Source organism: Capricornis sumatraensis, chromosome 20, assembly GCF_032405125.1.
Source record: "Capricornis sumatraensis isolate serow.1 chromosome 20, serow.2, whole genome shotgun sequence".
In the NCBI taxonomy this organism is placed as follows: Eukaryota; Metazoa; Chordata; class Mammalia; order Artiodactyla; family Bovidae; genus Capricornis; species Capricornis sumatraensis.
The window spans coordinates 16,088,402-16,115,623 of NC_091088.1; the positions used below are offsets into that span (position 1 = coordinate 16,088,402).

A 27,222-nucleotide genomic window follows, 5' to 3' on the forward strand; every position below is an offset into this window, starting at 1 on the left:
GGCTGAGAGGTGGAGGCGCTGGTGTCCTCTGGCCTCCCAGTTGGGACTCGACCATCCTTCTCCACTCACTGAGTCCCTGGACTCCAGACCTCCATGGGTGACAAGGGTTATTTATGTAAATGACTAACCTGAGGATCCCAAAGTGTGTTCCAAGGAACATGTTCTGCAAAATACACCCTGAAGAATGGATGCACGGTCAGTAAGTTTGGGAAATGCTGCTGTAAACACCCACATCCACACACTCAGCCACCAGATATGTCAGTGTGGAAACCCTGTCCCCCCAGAAAGGAAGGCAAAAACACCTGAAATCAGGCTTCCTCCATTGGAAGGAGGTGTCAGTAGAGAGCAGCTGGGTCCTGGTGCAGTGGTCAGGCAATCATAGACGTGGCTGGTGTGCCCTGATTCGGACACGGAGGCTGCAGGGGGTACAGGGGTGTGGTCCCCACCTGCAACCCCCAGCCAAGGCCGTGGGCGCCTCACTGCACACCCAGCTCTCACGTCCCTCTTCTCAAGTGGGTGTAACCACCCTCGGCCCACGGAGCTGTACGGAGCGAGGGCGGGATGAGAGGATGGACGTGAAACCCTCAGACAAGAGAGATGCAGGGTCCTGCCTGACAAATCTGGGTCCTGCCAAGCGGGTGCCCCCACCCTGGTTAGCCAGCAGGGGGCTGGGGGGCTGGCCTCACTCGAGTTCAGGGGTCGAAGGTGATGAGGCTGAGTTGACAATGAACAGGAGGAGGCTTTTGTTAAGTACCAGGAGTGTGTGTATTCATGTGCGTTTGAATTGTATCTCTTTATTGACCAGACAGTATGATGCGTGAAAATGGCCCACTTCCAGAAAGCGCCAGTGAGTTTCTTGTGAGAAGTTCGGTCCCCAGCCAGCCGAGTCCCCACCCAGAGACACCTGCTGCCAGGCACCTGTGTGTCCCCCCAGACCGCACACCTGTCCTCCCCGCCCCCCTGCAAATGGAAGTGAAGTCTAGCCGCCACCTGGACGTAATGTTTTAACTCGCAGTCATGGAGAACCTTTCACGTCACCCCAGAAAGAATGGCTGTGCAGTATTCCACAGTGAGAATGCGCCAGAATCTTCTCTATATGTAACGCTGAGTGTCTCTTGCTGAGCGGCACTTGGGCTGTGTGTCCCGTTTTCGTGGGAACAATGCTGTAACGAGTAACTCGAGGCCAACGGCGTCTCGCACAGGTGCCAGTCCGTCTCTGAGACAAACACTTCGGAGGCATTGCCAGGTCGAAGGTCATGTGCACTGTCATCGTGACAGAGAGGGCGCGGCCGCCCCACCCACCAACATGCCCAAGGGACGCAGCCACTTTCTTTAGTGTGTGTGTGTGTGTGTGTGTGTGTGTATGTGTGTACGTTAGCTCATTTAATTTTCAAACTACTTTGCAAGTTGCTTCAAAGTATTACATATTAGGTCCAGGGATAGGGATCAGAGAAGAACTGGAGGGCTGCAGGGGAGGGACTTAAAGGCAGGCTCTCCTGACTCTGCTGTTCAAGGTCCATCCCTGTGTCCGGCGCATGCAGGCACTTTCATGGGGAGCTTTTCTGTCCTCCAGAAGCTCGCCCCGGGTTTCTGGTCTCTGGCCTCAGAATCATTTCTTCCACTGCGTTGCTGTTGTTCAGTCACTAAGGCGCGTCCAACTCTTTGCGACCTCACGGACTGCTGCATGCCAGGGCTTCTCTGTCCTTCCCCATCTCCCCGAGTCTGCTCAAACTCATGTCCACTGAGTCGGTGATGCCATCCAACCATCTCATCCTCTGCAGAAGACTGATAACTAAAAGAAGTGGAGGGGAGCTGGGGTCCAGGCAGGGGTGGGCTTCTGCTTCATTGTCCCCCACCCCTAGAACACCACGTTTGGGGTCCCCCACCAGGGCACAAGGAGAGACATTGAGTTCTGCCCGGGCTAAAGGGGCAAGAGGAGAAAGTGTCCCTGGAGCTGGGTGAGAGGCAGACCAGGAGGAGGCACACTGATCTGGAACGCACCCCCAGGAGGACGCTGCCAACCAGCAGACAGCGAGTGTCACTCAGCCCAGCGGCCTGCCCGCCTACAGGAGCCAACTCTTAAAGCTTCAGGAATGTGTGAGCCAGTTTCTAAGCACACCCATTCTGAAGAATTAAATTATGTGAACTTACAATTAACACATCATACTCCATCAAAGATAATACCTACTCAGAGCTCATCACTCCCTAATGACCTCGCTCCATTTCACTGCAAGCTACAGTCGTGAGGTTGCCCACATGGATGTGTCTGGAAATGCTCCTGCATGTCTCTCCCCAGCTCCGTGTGCAAGGCCGTGGTGGGAAATGGGAAATCACCCATGACGGGAGTATTTACACTGCAGAAATCGGCAGACACTGCGAACCGGGGCTGGTCCACCCCCTGGGCCAGCTGGTCTGTGTTCGCCAGTACAGCACAGCCTGACCTCTCTCTCCTCCTGCCCTCTGACCTGCCTCCTGTCCACCTCTCCCTTTGAAACACAGCAAAAGACACCCGGTTCTGATCCGCATCACCTGTGGCGTGGGGCAGGTGTCTGTGCCCAAGGAGGTGGGGTCTGGTGCTCCGATGACACGGCAGACCACATCAGCCCCAAGCACCGGGACCCCCTTGGCAGTGTTTAGAGAAACGATAACACATTCCTACTCCAGAGAAGTTGTGTTCCCATTTTGATGGATTCATGGCCAGCATGTTCCCACCCCAGGGATCCGTACTTCTCACCTTGAGCTGCACCAGGACCCCAGAGGGCTTGTGAGAACCCAGACTGCCAAGCCTTACCCCCAAGTCTCGGATTCGGTGAGTGTGATATTGGGATACTATATGTATTTGGCCCACATCCCCGCTCCTAGCCAGAGCACATAAAACCTTTGTCATTTCCCATATGATTATACTAATGGTTGCTCATTGACCCTGGCTCCGGACACAGGGCTCCTGAGTCCTTGGGATTTCCTGGGTGAGGGGAGCATCTTTTGCAGTAATGAGGTGACTCGGGAGGGCTCGGGGACACCTTCAGGATGGGGCTGGTCACCACCACGGGGATGGGCAGCTCGGAGATTTCAGCCCCCCTCCCGCCCTCCAGGGAGGGGTGAAAGGCTAGAGAGTGAGTTAATAATTGATCATGCCTACCTGATGAAGCCTCATAAATGGCCCTAAAGTATGGGGTTTGGAGAGCTGCCAGGTGGGTGTACATGGCCCCATGCCAGGATGGTGACGCATACCAGCTCCACAGGGGACAGAAATGCTGTGTTCTGGACCCTTCCAGACCTCCCCTGTCTCTCTCTTCATCTGCCTGCTTATTTGCATCCGTTAAAACATCATTTGTAGTTAGTAAATTGGCAATTGTATTTAAAAGTGTTTTCCGGTTTCCCTCCAGCAAATTAGCTAAGGGAGGGGGTGGTTCATGGGAACCTCTGATTTGTGGCCGCGTAGGACAGAACTGCGGGTCATCTGAAGTGGGGTCACCTGGTGAGACTGAGCCTTTAACTTGTGGGGTCTGTGCAGTCTCTGGCTAGTGGCAGAACTGAACTGTAGGACCCCCGGCTGGGGTCTGACACGCGGTTGCTGTGGGCAGACACCCACACATCTGGGGTCAGAAGTTCTGGGAGAATGAGACCAAAGGAAAGAAAAAGAGGGTTTTCTCCCAGACAGTGAGTCTGGGGTGAACTTGCTTCTCTGAGTTCCCAATGGATGCTGATGCTGCTGGTCTGGGGGCCCCACCTTGAGGATTCAGGTTTGGAGGTGTGGCCAGGTGGACCAGGGTCACGGGCCTGGACCAGACGTCAGGGGGTTGCAAACAGGGGGTGCAGTGAGGCACAGGGAGCGTGACGGGCACCCCCGAGTGGGACCAGGGTCGGCCACGGCTCAGGTCCCTGGATTTCAAGGGTAACTTGCTGGCAAAGTCCCCACCCGGGCTGAGGATGGAAGGAGAAGCAAGAAGAGAAATCTTGGGAGAGGAAGGAGCTGCATCAGGCAAGGGTGCCAAGGCCACCGGTCACCGAGGCGGCAGGATTCACGCCCGGGAAGGTGCCTCTCAGGGCCGCAGTCTGGAGTGAGCAGGGGCAGGCAGACGCAGAGCCGACATTCTGTGTGGTTCCTTATGTCAGGTTCAAGAACAGGCAGCACCGACCTGTGGGAATAAGAGTCAGACGGAGGTCCCTGAGTGTTCCGTGTCTCGGCCTGGGCGGTCACTTGGGGGTCACGGATGTGCACTGGTTCCCAGGGCTGCACACTCTGGACGTGTGGGCGCTGCCACGAGCAGATGTCTTTACTGCACGTTCACCGAGGCCTCCCATGTGCCAGACCTCCTGCTGGGCTCTGAGGACACAGCTGGGAGGAAGGAGCTGCCCTGACTGTGGGGCAGCCCCCCGACAGTGCAAGCCAGGGTGCTCAGCAGAGCCCTCAGCTGCCCTGACTGTGGGGCAGCCCCCCGACAGTGCAAGCCAGGGTGCTCAGCAGAGCCCTCGAGCCAACGTGGCCTCGAGCAGACAGGTGGACGTGGCCGGAAGATGCAGGTCAGGGCCCGAGAGATGTCAGCAGGCCGCTAAGACACTCTGGTCAGATCTCAGATCTCAGAAAACAAGGCAGCTGCCCTGCCGGGGAGGGCGATGGAGCGGAAAGGACAGTCCGTGCAGGACAGAAGTGACGTGTGTGTTCGACACGGCTGGAATGTGAGGTCCATACTGGGCCAGAGCCAGAGATATGGCTGGGGAGATGAGCAGGGCCGGTGATGGAGGGCCTGGCGTGGCTGCCCGGTTGGGCCTCTGCCCTCCCGCCACGCGTGAGTGGATCCCAGAGCCAGACATCCAGACGTGATTCTGTGAGATTCCACTGATGGCAAGATCTCGAGCAGGCGACACCAACGCGTGGGGACCATGGTCAGAAGGGGGGGCGTTCCTGGAGGCTGGGTGTGTCCCGTGTCGTGACCAGTGGCGGGGGCACTCAGGTGCACACGTCTGCACACTTCGTAAGCATGCGCTGTGCTGGGAGTTATGTTACACCCACTGTGTGGAGTGAACAGTGAGTGCAGATCAGTGCAATGCAGGCGAGAGACGGAGGGGCCGGAGGACACGCCCAGATGGGGAGGTGACGGTGGAGAAGCGACGGGATGCCATGCCCCGCTGGCTCTGGGGACCCCTCCCAGGGATCGGGGTGCGTTCAGCTCTCCAGCCCTGGGCGCCTGACTGTGCAGAGGAGAAGCCCACCAGGAGCTCCGGGCTGGTGGGTGTTGGGAGGCCTGGGGAGGAGGGGCCGTGGAGACCTGGGGCGCGGGGCGCTTGCTCCTCCAAGGCCGGCGGCAGGACTGGCCTCCAGTCGCGGGCTCTCTGTAGTAGGACGCGGGGTCTGGTGGGAGCTCAGAGCTTGATGACTGCGTGAACGACTGAGAGAAAGTGCTCAGGACCACACTCAGGCGTTGCTAAATTCCTTTGCTGCGAGGCATCTCTTACCCTGAAAACGACTGGCTGGCGGACCCTCCCCGCTGCGCCTCTGACCGGGGCCACCGCTCAGGCCTCCGGAGCTGAGAAGGGCTCTTGCCGGGCTTCAGGTCTGCCGTCGCCGCCTGGACGTCCCTTTTTTTAATTGAAGTATCATTGATTTCCAACATTGTGCTGGTTTCAGGTGGACAGCAAAGTGAGTCTCTTTTTCAGACTCCTGCTACACATCATCACAAGATACGGAGTACAGTTCCCTGCGCTGTTCAGTAGGCCATTATCGTCCATCCAGTTAGTGTGTGACAGTGTGTATCTGTTAGCCCCAAACTCGTAATTTGCCCCTCCCTCTTCCCCCTGGGTAACCATAAGTTTGTTTTCTGCGCCTGTGAATCTATTTCACGTGCTCGTCGGCTCGCCTCCCTGCAGGTCTTTGTCTCCTGAGGGTGAGTGAGGTCTGTCTTCCTTCATGGCCTTTGTAGAGGAAGCAGCCTGGTGGCCCCTTGAGGCACCCCTTCCGCTCGTGGACCCCAGCTTCTCCCCCTGGGAGGTGAGGCGCTGGGCTCCTGGGGCAGCCCCCTCTGAGTGCTGAGTCCCGGTGCCTGGGCAGGAGGCACCCGAGCAGAGAGCCAAGTGCTCCTTCCCCCAGGCTGGGGGGGCACGTCTGCCCACCCCCTTCAAAGAGGGAGGAAGAAGGCCGCGGTGCCCCGGGGTCAGGTCCGGAGTCCCTGACGGCCAGAGCCAGACAAGCCCGTCCCCGCCCGGACTTGCAGAGAGCGCAGAGCCGGGCCCAGCCCCCTGATGGTTTAGCCCCAATGCCTCGGGTTCCCCTGCCGGAGCGTCGTCACCAAAAGTACAGGCACCATCCCGCGGTGAGGGGAGCCAGGGACCCCCGCTCGTGCGGGAGACACCCCTCCCCTCCAATCCCAGACAGCCAGGCTGCCCCCCACCTCCCGCGGGGCACCAACACATGGAGCCTCCGAGGCCCGGCCCAGACTTGTCTGTGCCTGAGGGTGGCGGCCCAGCACCGCAGTGGGCAGGCAGCAGGTGGCCCAGGCTCCCCCGTGAGTCCAAGGAGCCCGGGGCCTGTCGGGTCTGGCTGGATGCAGCGCTGTGAACAAGGCAGGGCTCTCGTCCGTTCAAACACCCCCTTGTCCCAACCATCTCCTTATTCCCAGCTCGGCGCCACCACGGGATTGTGTTAGTGTTAGTCGCTGGGTCGTGTCCGACTCTTTGCGACCCCATGGGCTGTAGTCCGCCAGGCTCCTCTGTCCATGGGATTCTCGAGGCAAGAATACTGGAGTGGGTTGCCAGTTCCTTCTCCGCCACGGGATTGCCCCCCAGTTTAAAACGGGGAAGTAGGACACAGTCATGGCCGAAGATTTGAAACTTCGGGTAGGGAGCAGTCCTCTTCTCCCTCAGCCCAGCGATGCTGCTGATGGAGGGATGGTGATAAAGAAAGTGACGGTGGTGACGATGGAGACGGTGGAGATGATGGTGATGATGGAGACGGTGGCTGCGGTGACGATGAAGGCAAACGGAAACGGGGATAAGGACGAAGACGGAGACCACGAGGAAGCAGGAGCCAGCTGGGGTTCGTGTGGACTCAACTCCAGCCATGGTGGGAGTGTTTCAGCCATAGGAATTGGCAGGTTGCACAGATCCGAGCTTTTCTTTCGGGGAGAGCCAATAGCTGCTCCACCTTGAGCGGAACGGCGTCCCTCACTCGGATGATAACTCATCCCTGAGTCACACTGACTCCAAAATGGACCGAGTGCCCATGTCCACTGTCAGCCTGAACTGCCAGCATCCTGGCCCGAGGCCTGCCAGCTCTTGCCAATCAGCCGCTGCAGCCTACACACTGCTCCGGAGCTCCGATGGCCAGGCAGGGGCTCGCCCTGCAGCCCAACTCGTATCCCGGCTGGTTCTCTGCGGGGATCGGCCTCGACCAGCCCCTGGGCTCCCCTGAACCCTTCCCTCCTTCCCCCAGTTCCTCCAGCAAAGCCTCCTGGTTCTGTCCTGGGGGCTTCCATCTTCCCTCTGCCTCCCCGCCTGCCCCCATGACCAGGCCACCTCAGCGGAAGTGGGGCCACCCCCGTGACCCCCCCACCGTCAACCCCATTCCCTCTGAAGCTCCCCACGCGGTCTTCTCCCTAACTCAGGACACTTGGGCATGAAGCGCGGGTGGTCTTGCCTGGTCTGGTTGGTGAGGCGGGGGCCTCCCGGGTTATAAAGCCCGAGCACAGGGGGCTTGGGACATGCCAGCTGCGGTCATCCCTGCCCCCTCTGAGCAGCAGGATCTGGAGAGGCTTGTCCAGAATGAGAGGAAAGCGGGGCAGGGCGGCCTGCGGAGGACAGCGTGGGCGCGAGGGGGGACCCCTTGACCGGGAGCCCTGGAGGGACCCAGCAGGGAAGGGTGAGGCCTAAGGCACAGCTTGTCAGAGACTCTGGAGGGAGTGGGGCCTCAGCGGGGAGGGACAGGAGTCTGGAATCCTGCTTCCTGCGCCCACAGGATCGGAAAGCTCACAGGCCTCCCCTGGACCCTCACAGCACTCCGCAGAGAAACAGAGGTGCCCCTGGGCTGTGCCCCCAGCCCAGCCGGACCCTGAGGAAATGCCCAGCTCGCAGGACCTTGAACTCAGGCCCAAGGCCCTGACCCCACTGCTGTCCACGAAGGCCAGGCCCGAAGGCTATGTGAAATCCAATAAGGACAGCAAACAGGGCTTTTTTTTTTTTTTTTTTAAGCAGCACGTGGGGCAAAAGAAACAAGGAAAGCGATGCTGCTGCTCCCCTGGGCCGATGGGTGACAGCTGCCGACTTCCCCAGGGCTGCTTATCCGCCTGGACAGTGAACTTGGGCTGGAAGGAGCCGTGTTCCTGCCAGGCAGGCCCGGAAGCTCGGAGGAGGGGCAGGTCACAGCCCTTGGCCAAACCACCGCTCAGGGTGCTGGGGGCCTGGGACGCGGCCCAGGAGGACGCACGGGACACTGGCCGGAGCTCAAGGTCAGGGACAAGCAGAGGGGCACCAGGTGTCTGAGCGGCGAGGGGGCGCCTGCTCACAGCCCCGCCCCAGATCCTGCACTGCTTCCTGATCACCAGCCGGGGGGAGAAGGGCGCGGGGGCCCCGGAACGAAGCCTGACCCCTCCAGGAGCGGTCAAGTCAGAGAGGATTGTCATTCCTTCATCTTGCGGGGCCAGCGGACGAGTCTGGAGGACGGTGTGGACGGCCAGGGTTCTCGGAGTCACCCAGAGGCCTTGTGACCAGGCAGACCATTGGGCTCACCCCTAGAATTTTTGACAGTGAATCTCAGGTGGCCTGGGAACCTGCATTTCTAATAAGGTCCCAGGTGCTGCTGCTGCTGCTTCTGCTGGTCCAGGGACCACACTTTGAGAACCACTGGCCTACGGGATGTTTAGGGGGGTCAGGGTGGAAATGGGGACTGGATGATCAGAAAATGACTCTGCTGAGTGAAGATGTCCGGATGGTGGAGGCAGAGGTCGGGTGTCCACAGTTCCCTGAGAACCTGCGATGTGCCAAGCAACAAGCCACCCTGAGAGACAGGCACCCCTGTTTCACAGACAAGGAGACGGCGGCTCAGAGAAGCGAAGCAACTTGCCCCAGGAGGTACAGCTCGTGAAGTTCCAGAGACGCAGCCCAGTCTCTGACTCCACGGACAGGGCCCTTCTCACTCGCCCCTCTGCTGTGCCAGTGATAGAATCATGGCTGGAAGGATCTCTAATGGCATGGCACAGGGCTCCATCCTCAACTTTGGCCAAGTCACGCCAACCTATATGTACATTATATAAAGTGGAGGGTGGCCACTTATGCTCAAAATATTTAAGGATCTATCGGAGGGACTCGCCTGTTGGTCCCCAGTGCCTAAGACTCCACGACCCAGCGCAGGGGGCCCAGGTTCAATCCCTGGTCAGGGAACTAGATCCCACATGGTGTAACTAAGACCCAGTGCAGCCAAATAATTTCTTTTTAAATGCATCAGGAAAACATGGAAACAAGATTCATTCATTCATTCAATTAGTATTATCAGCCTCTTGATGAAAGTGAAAGAGGAGAGTGAAAAAGTTGGCTTAAAGCTCACCATTCAGAAAACTAAGATCATGGCATCTGGTCCCATCACTTCATGGCAAATAGATGGGGAAACAGTGGAAACGCTGTCAGACTTTATTTTGGGGGGCTCCAAAATCACTGCAGATGGTGACTGCAGCCATGAAATTAAAAGACACTTGCTCCTTGGAAGAAAAGCTATGACCAACCTAGACAGCATATTAAAAAGCAGAGACATTACTTTAACAAAGGTCCGTCTAGTCAAAGCTATGGTTTTTCCAGTAGTCATGTATGGATGTGAGAGTTGGACTATAAAGAAAGCTGAGCCCCAAAGAACTGATGCTTTTGAACTGCGGTGTTGGAGAAGACTCTTGAGAGTCCCTTGGACTGCAAGGAGATCCAGCCAGTCCACTCTGAAGGAGATCAGTCTTGGGTGTTCACTGGAAGGACTGATGCTGAACCTGAAACTCCAATACTTTGGCTACCTCATGCGAAGAACTGAGTCATTGGAAAAGACCCTGATGCTGGGAAAGATTGAGGGCAGGAGGAGAAGGGGATGACAGAGGATGAGATGGTTGGATGGCATCACTGATGTGATGGACATGGGTTTGAGTAAACTCCAGGAGTTGGTGATGGATAGGGAGGCCTGGTGTGACCCATGGGGTCACAAAGAGTCGGACACGACTGAGTGACTGAACTGAACTGATGATAATTTATTATCGATTATACAAAGATAATGAAAATTCAGACTCTAAAAATCCATCTACAGGAGTTCCCTGGCAGTCCAGCGGTTAGGACTCTGCGCTCTCAATGCAGTGGGGCACAGGCTTGATCCCTGGTCAGGGAACTAAGATCCCACATGCATCATGAGGAAGGCAAAAAAGAAAAAAATCTGTCTGCAATTCCATGGCCCTGGCAAACATTCTAGCTTCCCCCCAACCCCCGCCCCGCCCCCGCGATTCCTCTCCAGTACCTGCCCACAGGCCCACGATTTTTTTAAAAACAAATATTTTCTTAGATTTTATTTATTTAACTTGGCTGCGCTGGGTCTGCTGTGCAGACTTTTCTCTAGCTGTGGCGAGCAGCGGCTACTCTCTAGTTGTGGTTCACGGGCCTCTCACCGCAGTGTCTTCTCTGGTGCAGAGCGCGGGCCCAGGCGCACAGGCCGTAGTAGCTGCAGCTCGTGGGCTCTAGAGCTCAGGCTCAGCGGTGGTGTACGGGCTTAGTTGCTCCGTGTAACGTGGGATCTTCCCAGGCCAGCATTTGGCCCCGTGTCTCCTGCACTGGCAGGCAGATTCTTTACCACTGACCCACTAGGGAAACACCTCTTGTTTCTACCATAAAGGGTCTGCACGTTGCCTCCCAGCTCTGTAGCTGTCGTTTCCAAAGGCTGAAGCATGGTCCTCTCTGAGCACTGGCCACACCAGCTGGAAGCCGCCTAGTTTTTGCTCTGAACATCAGCGCTTGGCGGGCACCTCCTTGTCTGCCATGGCCAGGGTTTGTCTGTTGCTTCGGATTTCCGCTTAGGGTTGGGATTCAGGCTCCGGGGATAGCTGTGCAAAGAGAATGAGAGGCAAAGCCACTGGTAGGGGTCGGGGGGTGGAGTCAACATCAAGTTTTCCCATTGGATTCAAATGTCAGAGTCGGGGAAACCGAGTCTCAGTAGATGAGCAAGGTGACGTGCAGTTCTGGCCGGTTTGTGGAGGTCCCACCTGGGTCACCAGTTGGCCCCTGCTGTCCTGGTGGCCTGGCTATTCCAAACACTTACCTCTCTTTCAGACCTCACAGCTCTTCTGGCAACAGCGTCAAGAACGTGGTTTACAAAGAGAAGGGCTGCCAGTCTGGAAGGGAGTCCAGTGTACTGGGCACCTCCAGCGCCCAGGAGGTTCCTGGGCTGTGTCTCAGCTCACCTCCCAGCAACGGCAGGGACAGAGGCCCCAGCCCCGTTGCACGTGGCCATCACCGGTGGTACAGCCCGTGTCCCTCTGCATTCCAGCCCCGGGACATCAGAGCCTGTGGGACCGGGACCTGGTGTCAATGTGTTTTTAAATCCACCCCCTCCCAAGTGATTCTGACGTGCAACAGGGATGAGAGGCATGGCTCTGCCATCTGCAGCTCATAGACAAGACAACGGAAGCCCAGAGAGGTTAATTCACTCGCCTAAAATCACACAGCTAAAAGCAATGGAGCCAGAATCCTGGTTGGTCTGACTCCAGAGTGGAAGTCTGTTACCCCCTAGCCTGGACCCCTGTCCACCCTGAGTGTCCGGCAGACACAGTCATTCCCCTGCCAAGACTCCCACGTTGGTGTTTTTTGGCTACACGGGTCTTCTCTGGCTGCAGAGGAACTCTCCAGCTGCAGTGTGTGGGCTTGTCATCGCGGTCCTTCCCTTGCTGCCGAGCATGGACTCCGGGCCCAGGGCTTCAGTGGTTGTGGCACATGGGCTTAGTTGCTCCGTGACGTGTGGGATCTTCCCAGACCGGGGGTCAAACCCGTGTCCCCTGCCTCGCCCGGCAGACTCTTAACCACTGGACCACCAGGGAAGTCCCTTTCCCTCCAGTTTTTTAAGAAAAGAGGGGGCGATCAGGAAGCAGAGAAGGTGGCTGGAGACCCCCAGCTCCTCCTCGGGACCCTCTGGGGTCTCTCCATGGCGGGGGGTGGGGTGCAGGGCATGGGCTCCCCCGGCTTTGAACCCGTCTACCCCGGGGTCCACGGTGACGACGGGGGCCGTGAACCCACACTGAGCCCTGGCGCCTCACCCGGGGCGCCTCATTGCAGGGCCACCAGACTGAAGTCTGAACTCCCTCCCCTTTCTCTGCCCCGCGGCCTTGGGCAAGCCCCTCCAGGTTTCCTCATCTGTAAACTAAACTGGTTATTGAAAATATTTGCCCACCTCCGCGGGTTATCAGGAGAATCGATGGAATGTGGTAGATGGCATGACAGGACTCTGTAAGCGGCCAGGGCAAATATTAGCTCTCCGGTCACGCGCCGGCCAGGCCTGGACTGGTCACGCCAGGATGCCGGGCCCAGGCCACGACATGGAGCCACGTCACACATTATCAGGCCTCAGTCTCCTCACCTGGGCAATGGGAGAGTAACAGCGCCATGCCTTCCTCCCCGGACTAGTACCGATTCCCTGAAACACCTTTCCTTGTGCACACCTCGCAGAGGGGGCGGCCGTGGAGACAGGGGGCCCTTCGGGAGCGTCCAGAGGTCCGTGCCTTTGCGTCTGAGACAGGAAGCGGGCTTCTTTCCTTCCTCGGTTCCTCCGTGGGGGCCTTTTCCCTGCGAGCACCCAGGCTCTGCAGTCACAGCCCTGGGTTCGTGCCCCAGTTCTGCCACCCATGCCGTGTGACTTCAGGCTCAAGATTGGCCTCTCTGAGCCTCCCCCCGAACCCCCTACCTCCCAACCTCAGCTACCGAACCGGCTGTTACCACCTCGCCAGCCGCACGCTGGCGCTGGCACTACAGGGCCCAGAGCAGGAGAGGGCGGCTCAGAAGCGAGGTGCCCCGCCCCCTGCAATGCCCCAGGGTACCAGCCATCCTGGTTTGCCCAGGACTGAGGAGTTCCTGGAACGCGGTGGGGCTTTTGGTGCTAAATCCGGAAACGTTCTGGAACACCCAGGTCTGCATGAGTGGTAGGTACCGGGGTCCCACCGATGCCAAGTGAGAGCTGTGCGTGTAACTGCCAGTTTCCCAACAGCCTCATTAAACAAGCTCATGTCCATGATGTATCTCCATTAACCCAGGATGTCCAAAGTATTGTTGTGACTTTCATCTCAACCTGGAATCCACACAAAAGGCATTGAGCCATTTTACCTTTTCTTTTTTAGTTTTCAGTTTCTTTTTTTTTTTTTTCCCATTCTTACTGTTTGAAATCTAGTGTATATTTTACACTTAATGGCTAGATTTTGCCAGGTGACATACAGGCTGCCCAGCTAACTTTGAATTTTAAGCAATGAAAACAAGACTTTTTAGCATAAGTATATCCTAAATATTGCATGGGACATACTCAAAGTTTATTTATTTATCCGAATTTTGAAGTTACCTGGGTACCTGCGTTTTTATTTTCTGCGTCTGCTTCCAGCACATCAGAATAAGAAGGCTCACATTTCAGGAGCCTAATAACCATGGGAGGTCATGGCCAAGCAGGGAGCAGGGCGGATCTAAAGGAACCAGGGTGCCCAGTGGATTCCAAGAGAGCCGGTCCCCCACAATCAATCTGCAAAGCCCCGTCGTGCTCTTTCTCTCTGTCTGCGGCCCCTCTAACCTTTGCCCCTTTATCTGCCTGGAACATTATCAGTCTCAAGTCTTGGTCAAGCTTTCTGGCAGCAACTCAACGCATTTTATTTCTGATCATCTGCCGTCAGGTAAACAGGCGCCAGGGAAGAAAGTCCATCTCCCGCACACAGTTCTTCCACATCAGCAAATCCTCAAATTCCAGAAAAGGGGTCAGGGCCAGCGTGGGCGGTGGGGCAGCTTGGGGGCAAAGGACCTGCCAGGCCCAGAGATGGGGGTCCCTGGAGCCCACCTCCTTCCCAGGCACCCCTCTGGGCTGTGAGCCTCAGGGTCCTTCCTCCCCGCTCAACCAGGCCCTGGGTGGGAATCTCTGAGCCTGGAGTGTCTCTGTCTACCTCAGTTTACACACCCAAAACCACCAGGGGGGTTGCAGACCAGGGCCCCGGGGTGGGGAAGTGGAGACAGCTGGGGGGCTGGTTTGCTGCCACAGCTCCAGTGTGACATCCCTGGACTGGAACCTGGGCTGTGTGGGTGCACCTCGGGCTGTCAGGGAGTTTTGGCAACAAGGCCCCCTGGAACAGAGGCCCAGAGAGGTAGCCACCTGCCCACGCTCACACAGCACGTGTGCAGCAGAGCTAGGGGCCGGCGGGGAGCAGCTGATTCTTGCCTGCATGATCTGTCCCGCGGTGCCACGCGGCACCAGGCGTCCCTGCCGCCGACGACCCCAGGGGAAGACTCTGAGTGCCCCTTCTCCTGGGTAAAGGGAGGCCCCAAGGGCGCCCTTCCTCCCGCAGGCTCACCCAGCCCACAGGGCTGAGCCAGAATCTAGCTTTCACCCGCCGCACCGCACACTGGGTACAGCCCTGCCTGGACCAGTCACGTGGTTCGTGGGTCCCGGTGCCCCGGGGTCTCCTCACCCCAGCTCCTCATGCTACCCCTCAAACCCTTGCCACCGGCCCCTCCTTGTCAGGCGCCCCTCTCTGCCTCTCCCATCCCCCAGGAGCCCCGTGGTCAGCCCTGGTTCCCGCCCTCCCAGTCCCCCTCTGCACATTCCATGCTATGCTTGTTCCAAGGCAGGGCCCTGGTCCTCTGTAACCACCAGGGCCAGGATTAGGGCACAGACATCACCTCGGGCACAAAATGCAAGAGGCAGCAAAGCATTCTGTCATCAAGGCACTTAGTGAGTTCATGCATATCTTTATTTCTTTACTGTTTACATTTTGGCCATGCCTTTCAGCATGTGGGATCTTTGTTCCCTGACTAGGGATCGAACCCATATCCCCTGCAGTGAAAGTGCAATCTTAACCAGTGGACGGGCAGGGAAGTCCTCACACAATGGCTTTATTCTGTAAACATTAGTGCTTGTTTGCTTGTTTGTTTCTGGCTGCGCCGGGTCTCCCTTGCTGCTTGCGGGTCTTCTCTCGTTGCTGCGAGCAGGGGATACTCTTCATTGTGGTGTGCAGGTTTCTCAGGGCACAGGCTCTAGGGCACGCAGGCTCAGTAGCTGAGGCTCACAGGCTTCACTGCCGCACGTTGGATCTTCCCAGACCAGGGGTCGAACCCGTGTCCCCTGCACTGGCAGGTAGATTCTTAACCACAGAAGCCCCACAATATTTTTAAAAATCAAGAATATAAAAAACACCAAAATCCAGGATGAACAAAACATCAAAGTGTTAAATAAAGGCAGCATCAGCATCCGATTTTTGCAGCAGGTTCCGGTACTGCTCGGCATGGCATAGTTAGAGATACTGCCTCTGTCTGAAGTTTTAACAATTTTGTTCATCTTGGGTTTCGGACATTAATTTTTTTTTAATCTTTTTTTTTTCTTTGGTTGCACTATGAAGCATGAGAGATCTTAGTTCCCTGATCAGGATCAAACCTCTGCCCCTGCATTGGGAACATAGTCTTAACCACTGGACCGCCGGGGAAGTACCATTTGGGCATTAATTTGGATTTTTTTTTCAATTGCATCAAAATGCTCTTTTTCTTGATCTCTGAGTGTTTTGGGGCTTCCCCTTAAATGTTGTACACAAGGTAAGGGCCTTCTTGCTTCACCCTGGTCCCAGCGGTAGTGGGGCAAAACATATCCCTGGTCCCCCTCACAGGGCAGGGCTGGCAGGAAAGTCTCCAGGTAAGAGAGGTGACAATCCCATGAAAAATGAAATAACAGCTAATAGGCATTGAGTCTATAGGCCAAGCACTGTCCTCACTTCCTCCCGACCTTCCTTTCCTGAGCGCCCTAACTGTGCTGAGTGCCCTCCCGGACGTGGGATAGAACAGACGTAGAGATGCTTCCCGCACCATACAGAATCCACATCCCGGTTTGGGGAGAGATGATAATATAACAAAATCCATAAGTATCAGCAGAACGTGAGGTATGCAATGTTCCTGGTTAAAGAAGGGGAGGTGAGGGGTTGGAATGAAGAAAAGGAGCTCTGAGCCTTATTTCAGGCACAGTCACCGAAACAGCACGGTCACCCAGGAAGGAGAGGTGCCATATGGCCCCCCTCGCAGACGGGGGAACTGAGGCAGCCCACCCAGGAGGGGGCAGGGCGGGGCTCCCAGCCTGGGGCCGAGCCAGGAGGGGGCGTGGGGTGGAGAACCGCGGAGACCCCCAGCAGAACCGGGACTTTCTCCACTCAAAGCGACCGCCTTGATGGTACGTTGGGTGGGACTGTCTCCGCCTCCCTAAAAGGCGAAAGGCCAGGTTGGCTCAGCCTGGCCGGTGTCCGCCCCGCCTCCTCGCCACGGATCACCCCGGGGTGGGCCCTCTAAGGCCGTCCCCCGGGGCTGGCAACGTGACCGCTCGCCCTCAAGTGTGCAAGTTCATTCATCCAGGGGCCCCTGCTGACTCACGCTTATGAAAGTGATTTTCCTGGCCCCGCCCTCCGCCCGCCTCTTCCCAGCCCCTGAAATACCCGGGCTTCCCGTCTCTCGCACCCTCTTGAATCCCTACGGGGTAATGTGCGTCCCGCTCCCTCGGCCGGCTCCCTGACCCCGGTTCTCCGAGAGGCCTGACCGCGCTCCCCAGTGTCCTCGACCCCGGCCGGTCAGGTGAGTGACCCGGGCGAGGCTTGGGGGAGGTGGGAGAAGGTAGCCCGACCCAGGCAGGGCCCTGGAGCCAGGCAAGGGGACCCCAGGCGGGCCTGAGGGCGGACCACCCCGGCTCCCCATGACCAGCATGAGCCCCCCCCCAACTCCGTCAACCCCCAAGATCCTTCCCCGCCCCTCCTGGCCATGCCCACCTCCAGGTGCCTGGCACCCTCGGCCGACAGCTGCCCTGCCGGCTGGCTTGCTGGGAGTTCACCTCAGCCCACGTGATGCTACTCCAGGCAGGAAAGAGAGGTGTGGCCAGCCCAGGCCGGCTGACCAGGTCCCCCGGGCAGGCTGGGTGCTGCCCTCCGTCTCCGCCTCTCCTGTTCTCACGGACCGAGCCCCCAGGGTCGAGGGGGACCTGGCTTCTCACAGGAGGGTTGGGGGTGCCAAGAATAAGGAGTGGAGTTTCAGAGGGTCTGGAGAGCTCTTGGGGCTCCAGATGAGGGAGACTCTGGGGGCACTGGTATCATGGGGTGGGCGCGGAGGCCAAGGGCTCACCCTGGTGACTGGCAGGTGGCACTTGGGCTGACGGAGCACCTCCCCATCCTCCTCTGCCCCGGCCTCACGGCACTTTCTCGGGGGCACTATTGTGCCATCTTCCTCAGAGGGGACTCCGACAGGTGTCACAGGGCAGGGTTTGGGGTGTGGTCTCTGACATTCCTGGAAAAGACACCTCCCTCCTGACCCCAGTTTTTCCCTTTGGGCAATAGGGATAACAGAAAAAAAAAAAAAAATCCATGGGGTGGGGTAGGAGGATTGTCATTAAAGTGAAATGAGCAGAAGTACCGCAGGTGCTCAGTAAATGTAGCCATACAGGTGTCCTAAGCCTTAGAGCAGTGTAAGCTTCAATAACCCTAGAAATTGCAGTGCTCCAAACTCTACGCTCCACACCCGGGAAGGTGCAATTATTCCCATTTCTTTTACGCTGCTTTTCTCCTGTGAACTTGAAGGCCTTTTTAATGTCAACATTTGCCGTCTTCAACCAGAGGGACGTTGGAAACTGACCTTCCCAGCTCCCCAAAACTAAACAGTGTGTGAGAAATAGGAAGTTACACTTTCAAATGGAAAATTGGCAGCGTGCACTCTTCCGAGGAGGTTTTGAGAGCTCCAAGTCTCGGGACTTGAGTCCTGTGTATTGCGGTGCAGGAAGCAACCTCTCAGGTCACCCTCTGGGTGGTGACCTCATGCGTGTGGCATCCAGAAGTTTCTGGCATGAGCACTGGACGTGGGGTCCTAAAGCCCTGGTGGTGAATGGGGCCTTCTCCCTCCTGGGAGCGTGAAGACAGGCAGCCTGCAGTGCTTCCTCGTCTATAAACGGGGGCTCCTGCAAACAGCCCTCTTACTGGCGCTGGGAGGATTCACAGGGACAGGGCAGAAAATGACTTGGCCTGGGGTGGGCGCTCTGTGGGCACCCCGTGTGGCAGGCTGTGGGGTGTCTAGGGACCAAACTCTTGATTCATTATCCACTGGCTCTGTGACAGCGGGGGCGTGGCCTCACCGCCCTGAGCCTCAGTTTGCTGTCTGTAGAGTGGTCTCCCTGAGGATGAAAGGCGCCGATGCGAAAGGATGTCGTGACGAGGATGTCACCTGCGTCCTGTCGCCACTGTTCCTGGGGACAGTGAGGACATCAGCGTGGTGCCCTGGGGTTGTGTGAAGGGAGTGTTCTAGGAACCACAGCCCCTGCCCCAGGGCCACCGGCACACCCAGCGGCTGGCCAGTGAGACGCTGTCCACCCCCCCAGGTGGAGCACTGGGACAGAGCTGCACTCAGCCTGGAGGGGCCTCCATCACACGCTGTCACACCCCGTGACACCCTGTCACACTGCCTCAGGGGGCACGAGAAGGCCCTCGCACAGGGCAGCCCAGGCTCAAAACCAGTTGAGCCGGCACCCCTTGTGGCAAATTCCCCGCAAACCATCCAGGACAGTGAGACACTTGCTGAGCCTCAGCTTCCCCATCTGTAATATGGGTGCGGTCAGGAGAGTACTTCTAACAACCCGGTTAAATGTGGGTTAAGTTGGTGAATGTGCGTCAAGTGTTCAGGGCATGCTCAGCACCCGGCTCAGCCCGCAGAAGTTCAGAAATGTTGGTGGTTCTATGTGGCTGTGGTGTCACCCCAGAGCGGACAGCGGGGTCCCTGCAGGGAACCAGGAGTGGAGTGGGCCAAGGGGTCCCTGATGGGGGACACAGCTCATGGCCCAGGCCCCACTGAGGCGGTTCTCAGGAGACCAGAGGGCACACCCCCCTGTGACACCCGAGGTGCCCTGCTGCCTCCGAGCCCCACCCCTCAACTGCCGGCCGGAGATGACGGCGCCCGCCTCTCCGGGTGCCTGCGGGGCACAGATGCTGTGGCTTAGCTGCAAGCTCCTCTCCTTGCAAACTGTAAAGTACTGTGGGCAGGCCCGTTGTCAGTGCCGTGGGAGCGACACCCAGGTCCTCTGGCCAGACCCCCCGGCTGTCCCCTCCCCGCCCGGTGGGGGACACTGGTGTTGCTGTCACCCTTAGCACATCAGAGGTCACACGCTGGCCTCGGTCGTGCTCCCTCAGCCCCTTCAAGATTTGCAAAAAACGTGAATCAGTTGCATACTCTTCCGAATCAGGGAATTCACATAGAGATCCGGATTTAAGCTTTTTCCTGGGAGAACTCTGAAGGCGGGTGATGCCAGGCTCGCATCCCTGGCTGCTCGGGGCGGTCTGGGCCCTGTACCACTGACTCACCCTTTCACTTGCTATGAGCCGGATCTCACAGCAAGGTCTTGGCCTCCTTGGAGACAGGCCGAGAGGCCTGAGCAGGGTGTTCAGGCAAAGCTGCGCTGGGGGGACGTGGAGAAAGTGGGTCTGCTCTTGCCTGGAGAGACCTGCAGCTCCAAGTTCTGGGGTTGGGTCCGTCGGAGTGATTTGTACTCGTGGCCAGCAGAGGGCGCTGGTGCTCCAGAGACGAGCAGTTTTAAAGGCATTTCTTCCCAAACCTAGAGGCTTCGGCCTCTGTATGCCCACCTGTTCTGGCCAGCCCCTGAGCCCTGGGCTCTTCCCAATGGCCCGTTTTCTCCAGGTCAGTACTCCATGTGCATCACCTCCCTGTGTCCCCCTACCCCCCAACAAACCTATGAGGTAGAGACTATGATTATTCCCATTATACAGATGAAGAAACCAAGACCCAGAGAGATCCAGGAATGGGCCCATTGTCACCAGCTCAGAAGTGCCTTTCCAGGGCTGGGTCCACTGAAGACCTGAAGGCTGGCCTGTGAGGTGGGGGTGTGGCTGTCACAGGCGTGCTGGGCAGGGCTTGCGTCAAGAGAGAGCCAACTCATTGGAAAGATTGAAGGCAGGAGGAGAAGGGGGCGACAGAGGGTGAGATGGTTGGATGGCATCACCTACTCAACGGACATGAGTTTGAGTGAACTCCAGGAGATGGTGAAGGACAGGGAGGCCTGGCGTGCTGCAGTCCATGGGGTCACAAGAGTGAGACACGACTTGGTGACGAAACAACAACTGTCACCATCCGTAATGAGATGGGAGTGTGGAGTGAGGCTCAGAGAGCGGGAGGCGACCAGGCTGGGGGAGAGAGCCCTGAATTATTCAGCCTGTTTAGGAGGTAGCAGGTGTGAGAGGAGCGTCATCATAAGACTCAGGGAGGGCCCTGGACTTGACCCTGAGGCCAACGGGAGGCCACCCTGCAGCTGGGAAGTGACCGCCTGACTCCCAGGCTCAGCGAGCGGCCCTCTTCCCCTGTGCCCCCAGGTCGGCTGTCAGCCCCACATCCCCCGCCAGCCGCAGCCATGAGCAACCGGAGGAAGGACCACCTTGGTGCCAGCAGCTCAGAGCCCCTCCCGGTCATCATCATTGGTGAGTGCTGCTCAAGGCAGGGGGATTGGGTGGGTCAGAGGTCAGGAGCATTCACTCAGTGCTCCGTTCAGCAGTTTCTAAAACATCATTCCAAATAGTCTTTCCAGGAACCTGCAAGGCAGGGGCAGAATGACCTGGAGAGGCTGCCCGACGGGGTGGGGTGCTGGTGATAAGTGGGCAACTGGCCTGTGTTCCCCGCACTGGGTGCCTGAGTGAGAGGACACAGCAGCTGCATGTGGTCCTGCCCTCAGGTCTGCAGAAATGGGGGACAGAGGTCCCCACCCTCCAGGCCAGCATCAGGTTGAACCACATGAAATGGCCATTTTTGTAAGTTCAGGGCAGTTGAGCATCAGCGATTTCACATGGTTCATCCTAACCGTTGTCTCCATAAGTAGGACTCAGGACAGCACAAGATAAGAGGACAGATAAGAAGTGATGTCATGAGGTTAATTGCCCGAGAAGGGCCACTGGTGAGTCCTGGGGTTCATCAGGACCCGGGGGCAGGCGGCCCCACCTCGGGGGGCTTTAGTGCCCGTCCTGAGCGCCCCTGCCCCCGAGCTCACCCTGTCAGCACATCATCTTACATGCTGCGGTATCCTCCACATCCCTCGAACCCGCCACGCGGTCAGTCCCGGAGGACTGGGCTCGTCCTTGGTGGTCTCAGGGTCTCATTCTCGCTGCTCTGTGACCACAGGCAAGTTACTCAGCCTCTCTGCTGCAGCATCCTCACGTAGCAAAGAAGGAAAAGTAGCGTGCGCCTGGCTCAGGGGGGTAACGCACGGTCTTCCGGGCTATGGAGAGGCTTGTTACAGCAGCAGTAGCTTTATTATTTTGTTGTTAAAATCAGTGGGGACTTCCCTGGAGGTCCAGTGGTTCAGACTTTGCCTTCCAATGCAGGGAGAGCAAGTTTGATCCCTAGTCGGGCAGCTGAGATCCCATATGCCTTGAGGCCGAAAAACCAAAACATCAAACAGAATATTATTTTTAAAAATTCAATACTTTAAAATTGGTCCACACAGAAAAAAAAAAAAATTTTAATCACTTAACAGAAATCTTGACACATAGTAAGCACTCAGTAAACATCAGTGGTTATTTCCACAGCTTTCTTGCTAAAGTGGTGCAGCGCTAATAAATGCTTTATTTTTATGTTTATGAGTGAAGAGCAAATCAGGGAATGAGACAGATCAAAACCAAAGCTCTTGGTGGTCTCAGGGCTCCAACGCTCTGCCCTCTGACCGCACCTTCTCTCCCCAGGCAATGGTCCCTCAGGCATCTGCCTGTCCTACCTGCTGTCAGGCTACACCCCCTACGTGAGGCCGGACGCCATCCACCCGCACCCCCTGCTGCAGAGGAAGCTCTCAGAGGCGCCAGGGGTCTCCATCATGGACCAGGTGGGCTTGAGCTCTGGGCAGGGGCGGGGGACACCCCCACTGCAGGGAGACTCTCCCAGGCAAAAATCAAAAAGCATTTGTGGGAATTCCCCGCCAGTCCAGTGGTTAGAACTCGGTGCTTTCACTGCCGGGCTCAGGGTTCAATCCCTGGACACAGAAGTAGGATCCCACAAGCCATGTGGCACAGCCAAGAAACAAAAGGAGGCGTTTGTGAGACATGGGAGGCCATAGAAACCGGAAAGAGGGGTGGCAGCTCTCTTTAAGACGTCGCTTGTCTAGCCTCCCCTAGTCCAGCGATTCTAAACTCAGGACAGTTTTGCTCTCCTGGGGACACTTGGCCACCCAGAGACAGTTTCAGTTGTTATGCCCAGAGTGAGGACACCACTGGCTTAGAGGGTCGAGGCCAGGGATGCCAGAACATCCCACAACACACAGGACGAGCCCCCAGCCCTGGAGCCAGGAGTGCCAAAGCTGAGGACCCCAGTCCTGGGCAGACCTACCAGCCCCTGCTCAGGAGGGCCGACCTGTCCCCCCTCCACACCCCTCGTCTCCCAGGAGGTCACTCAGTGTCCGCCGCCCCTTCAGGCAACATCCATCAAGCCGGTCCCCTCCCCCCCCAGAGCTGGAGGGTGAGGAAGTAAGCCACGTGGGGTTTAGATAGGGATTTCCCAGAATGCCTCAGTACAATCCGCAGAGAGAAAAGTCTGTGCGCCAGTAAAGCTGAGACACACTGGGTCTGGCGGATCTAAAAGGGTGAACGCTGCTGCAGGACCGTCAGAGCCTTCATGTGCTGCCATGCGTGATGACCTTCGGGGAGGCAGCGTTTCCCAAGCTCACCTGACACCCCAGAACGAGGGAGGGGAGGCGAGACCAGGCGGCCCTCCTCCTGCAGCCCCTCTGACCTGCGTGCCCCCCGCCCCCCAACTCCAGGACCTAGACTACCTGTCCGAAGGCCTGGAAGGCCGGTGCCAAAGTCCTGTGGCCCTGCTCTTTGACACCCTCCTGCGCCCAGACACGGACTTTGGGGGCAGCGTGGAGTCCATCCTCACCTGGAGGCACCAGAAGGAGCGAGCGATCCCCCACCTGGTCCTGGGCCGGAACCCGCCTGGGGGCGCCTGGCATGTGAGTGGGGCCCGGACGGGGTGCGGGGACTTGTGCCAAACCTCCCTAATACAAGTCAGGACTCTTGCACTTCCCACCTTTCCCTATTCGCCCCCACTGCTCCCTCCTCCCTCCCCTTTCCCCCCCTCCGCCCCTCCCCCACCAGCCCCGGCCAGCAGAGGCCTCCCCTGCTCTCCAGCCGTGGGGGGGCTGGGGGCCAGCAGAGACCGGGACTTTGCTCTCCTTCACTCCTAGTCCATTGAAGGCTCCATGGTGACCCTGAGCCAAGGCGAGTGGATGGGGCTCCCTGACCTGCAGGTCAAGGACTGGATGTGCAAGAAGCGCAGGTAAGGCCGCCCTGGAAAGCCAAGGTGGGCAGGGAAGACCCGAGCCCGCCCCCAACACTGAACTGGCAGCTAGAGGTCAAGGGGCTTCGGGGGCTCATCGAGCCTGCCCTCGAGGGGGACACTGCGGCCAACGCTGCAGCCGGGCTGGGGAAAGGACTTGCCCAGGGCCACACGGGTGGTGAGCAGCAGAGCTGGGCTCCCCAGGACCCTCCGTCCGGTGCTCCTGCCTCACAGTCTCGACTGGGCCTCCCTGTGGCATCCCAGGCTCTAAGGAGGGTGACCACTGGCCCCTGCCCCCCACATCCTGCCTCAGAGCCTCTGGCCCAGGCTCCCCGGTCCTCTGGCCTCCCGTAGCCCCTTCCGATATTGTGAGCCTGGCCTGCAACCGTCTCTCTCAGTCAGCTAATCAATCGGATGCACTTTTTTAAAATGGATTGTGCATTAGAAACATAACCACAGTACAGGAAATTGAAAACTGAGAAAAGAAAGAGAGCTGACCCCTAACCCCACACTCCCCACCACTGCCGCACCTCAGAAGGCTCTCTTCCCATCCCACTGCCTGCCCCATAATGACCGCGCTGCACACTTCTCACCACCCCAGAGAGACAGCTGAATCACAACAGAGGCCAGCCCCCGCTCATCCCAGGGCACGAGGCGTAAAGCTGCCCAGTGCTCAGGGTGGCATCGGCCCTTGAACGTTTTCTCCGCCCTCGGGGTTCTGACGGGGGCCCATCGTTGTTCAGTCTCACAGTCGTGTCCGTCTCTTTGTGACCCCATAGACTGCAGCACACCAAGCTGTTCTGTCCTCCACTATCTCCCGGAGCTTGCTCAAATTCATGTCCATTGAGTCAGTGATGCCATCCAACCACCTCATCCTCTGTCATCCCCTTCTCCTCCTGCCTTCAATCTTTCCCAGCATCAGGGTCTTTTCCAATGACTCAGTTCTTCGCATCAGGTGGCCAAAGTATTGGAGCTTCAGCTTCAGTCCTTTTAATGAATATTCAGGACTGATTTCTTAAGGATTGACTGGCTAGATCTCCTTGCTATCCAAGGGACTCTCAAGAGTCTTCTCCAGCACCACAGTTCGAAGGCATCAGTCCTTTAGTGCTCAGCCACCCAGTAGGCAGTTGACCTACTGGAAACCTCACTTGACCTCTTGGGAAACTGTTTCCATCCCTCCAGAGATCATGGTCTGTCCTTTTGACACAAAGACTTTTTGCCGCAGCAAATGTGGTAGAAAGACATCCAGGCTGGTGTAGTGATGTGTTAACAGACAGACAGGAATGTAAATTTCACAGTAGATACACCCTTTTCTGCTCTACTCTTAAAATGTAACGTTATGTCGTAAGATCTCACATGGTGATTACACAGTGATTGCAGCCATCCTGTTACACGGCCATGTAATATTCCCGAGAGGGCAGGCAGCTCCACTCATTCCTACATACCGGACCTTGTGCCTAGATGTCAGAGCCAAAAGCCACAGCAGATGCACCCCCTGCCCTCAGGGTGCTGCCGCGGTTCCTAAACCACTCCCCAGTTCACAGAGCTTTCATTCTTTCCCATGTGCCATTATTATAAGGAGCCCTGGATGCAACATCATCTTAGGACAGCCCTTTAAAACACTTTTTACTGAAAGAGAGGAGCAGAAATGACCAACCCACAGCCATGAGTTCCAGAGTTCCAGTTTCAGGAGCAGACTAATGAGTTGTGTTGGCTGGAGTGGCCCTCAGGGATATCTGAGCTCACCTACAATCTTGCGTCCTTACTGATGGGTTGTACTGACTATGTGTCACAAAAGATCCCCTTTGAGTTAATCCGTAACGTGTCCACAAGTCAGGGAAGGGAACTCACCGAAGGTCACCTGGGAGCTACAGGGAAGAGCGGAGGTAGCGTCAACATCTACGCCTCACCCACCGGCAACAGCCCTGGAAAAGGTGGTAATAATAGCAAGAGTGATAATAACAACAGTAATTACAGTAACGTAGTAACAGTAATAATAGCCACGGCTGCTACTGTGTGTTGAGGACTGTGTTAAGTGCTCTATGTGGGCTATTATTTAACCAAGTTCTTTACTGAAATATAAGCACATATAGAAAGCACACAATTCACACACCTACAGGTGGATGTAATTTCTTAAAGTGGATACACATACGTTTCAGTCACCCAGACTCAAAAAAGCAGACCCCTTCTCCCCAGAAGCCCCCCTCAGGCCCCTCCCAATCACCCCCTTCCTAAGAGACCACCCCTCGCTGGATGTCTAACTCCACATGATGAGCTTTATCTGTTTGTGAACTTTATAAAAACAGAATCCTACCCCCGTGCACAGAGAATACTAGTCAGTCATTGGAGGAAACAGTCCCGGCCAACCCCGTGTCACTCACAGCCTGTCAGGTTCTAGTCTAAACCCTTCACTCCTGTCATCTGAGCCTCTCGACAACAGCAGGGAACAAGTGCTGTCACCACGGTCATTTTGCAAATGAGGGACTGAGGCAGGGGGTTCCCATAGAACCCAGACCCTCTGACACCAGGGGCCACACTCCAAACCCCTCATCAGCTCCATTGTACAGAAAAGAGAGGTTTTTATAGCTCCGAGTGGGGAACCCCTTGAGCAAGTCCTACGTGAAGGGGTGGTGCAGCCACCCTCCAGGGCCTGGCCCCAGCCTGTCCGCCCGGCCCCCGCCCATTCTCTGACACTCACTCCCCCTCGTCCCTCCTCCCCCAGAGGTCTTCGCAACAGCCGGGCCACGGCCGGTGACATCGCCCACTACTACAGGGACTACGTGATCAGGAAGGGCCTGAGCCACAACTTTGTGTCCAGCGCCACGGTCACAGCCGTGGAGTGGGGGACGCCCGAGCCCAGCAGCCCTGGGGCCCGGGACCCCAGCCCACTCTTCCAGGTGAGCGGCTTTGTGACCGCCGAGGACCAGAGCCAGCAGTCCTTCTCCCTGCGCGCCCGCAACGTGGTCCTGGCCACAGGCACGTCCGACAGCCCGGCCCGCCTGGGCGTCCCCGGGGAGGGCCTGCCCTTCGTCCACCATGACCTGTCGGCCCTGGAGGCGGCCACACGGGCAGGCACAGTGTCCCCGACCTCGGACCCCGTCCTCATCATCGGGGCGGGGCTGTCGGCCGCAGACGCGGTCCTCTACGCCCGCCACTACGGCGTCCCTGTGATCCATGCCTTCCGCCGGCCCGTGGATGACCCCGGCCTGGTGTTCAACCAGCTGCCCAAGATGCTGTACCCCGAGTACCACAAGGTGCACCAGATGATGCGCGAGCGGTCCATCCTGTCCCCCAGCCCCTACGAGGGCTACCGCAGCCTCCCCGAGCACCAGCTGCTGCTCCTCAAGGAGGACCGCCAGGCCGTGTTCCGCGACCCCCAGGGCCTCCAGAAGGTCTTCGGCGTGGCCCTGGTGCTGCTGCTCATCGGCTCCCACCCCGATCTGTCCTTCCTCCCGGGGGCGGGCGCCGACCTCGCCGTGGACCCAGACCAGCCACTGAGTGCCAAGAGGAACCCCGTTGACGTGGACCCCTTCACCTACCAGAGCATCCACCAGGAGGGCCTGTACGCCATGGGGCCGCTGGCTGGGGACAACTTTGTGCGCTTCGTGCAGGGCGGGGCCCTGGCTGTGGCCAGCTCCCTGCTGCGCAAGGAGGCCAGGAAGCCACCCTAGCACCTGCCCAGCAGCCTGACACCCAGGCCCT

At 57.6% G+C, this 27,222-nt stretch overlaps 1 protein-coding gene across 1 annotated transcript; it reads left to right on the plus strand.

The window, feature by feature from the left end:
- The first annotated feature begins 16,667 nt into the window (after nucleotides 1-16,667).
- On the plus strand, nucleotides 16,668-27,191 carry OSGIN1 (oxidative stress induced growth inhibitor 1). Its single transcript, XM_068992142.1, has 6 exons — nucleotides 16,668-16,794; nucleotides 20,577-20,681; nucleotides 21,936-22,072; nucleotides 23,003-23,194; nucleotides 23,429-23,520; nucleotides 26,243-27,191. The coding sequence occupies exons 2-6, from the start codon at nucleotides 20,615-20,617 to the stop codon at nucleotides 27,189-27,191; spliced, it is 1,437 nt and encodes a 478-aa protein (XP_068848243.1). The 5' UTR covers nucleotides 16,668-16,794; nucleotides 20,577-20,614.
- The last annotated feature ends 31 nt before the right edge of the window (nucleotides 27,192-27,222 follow it).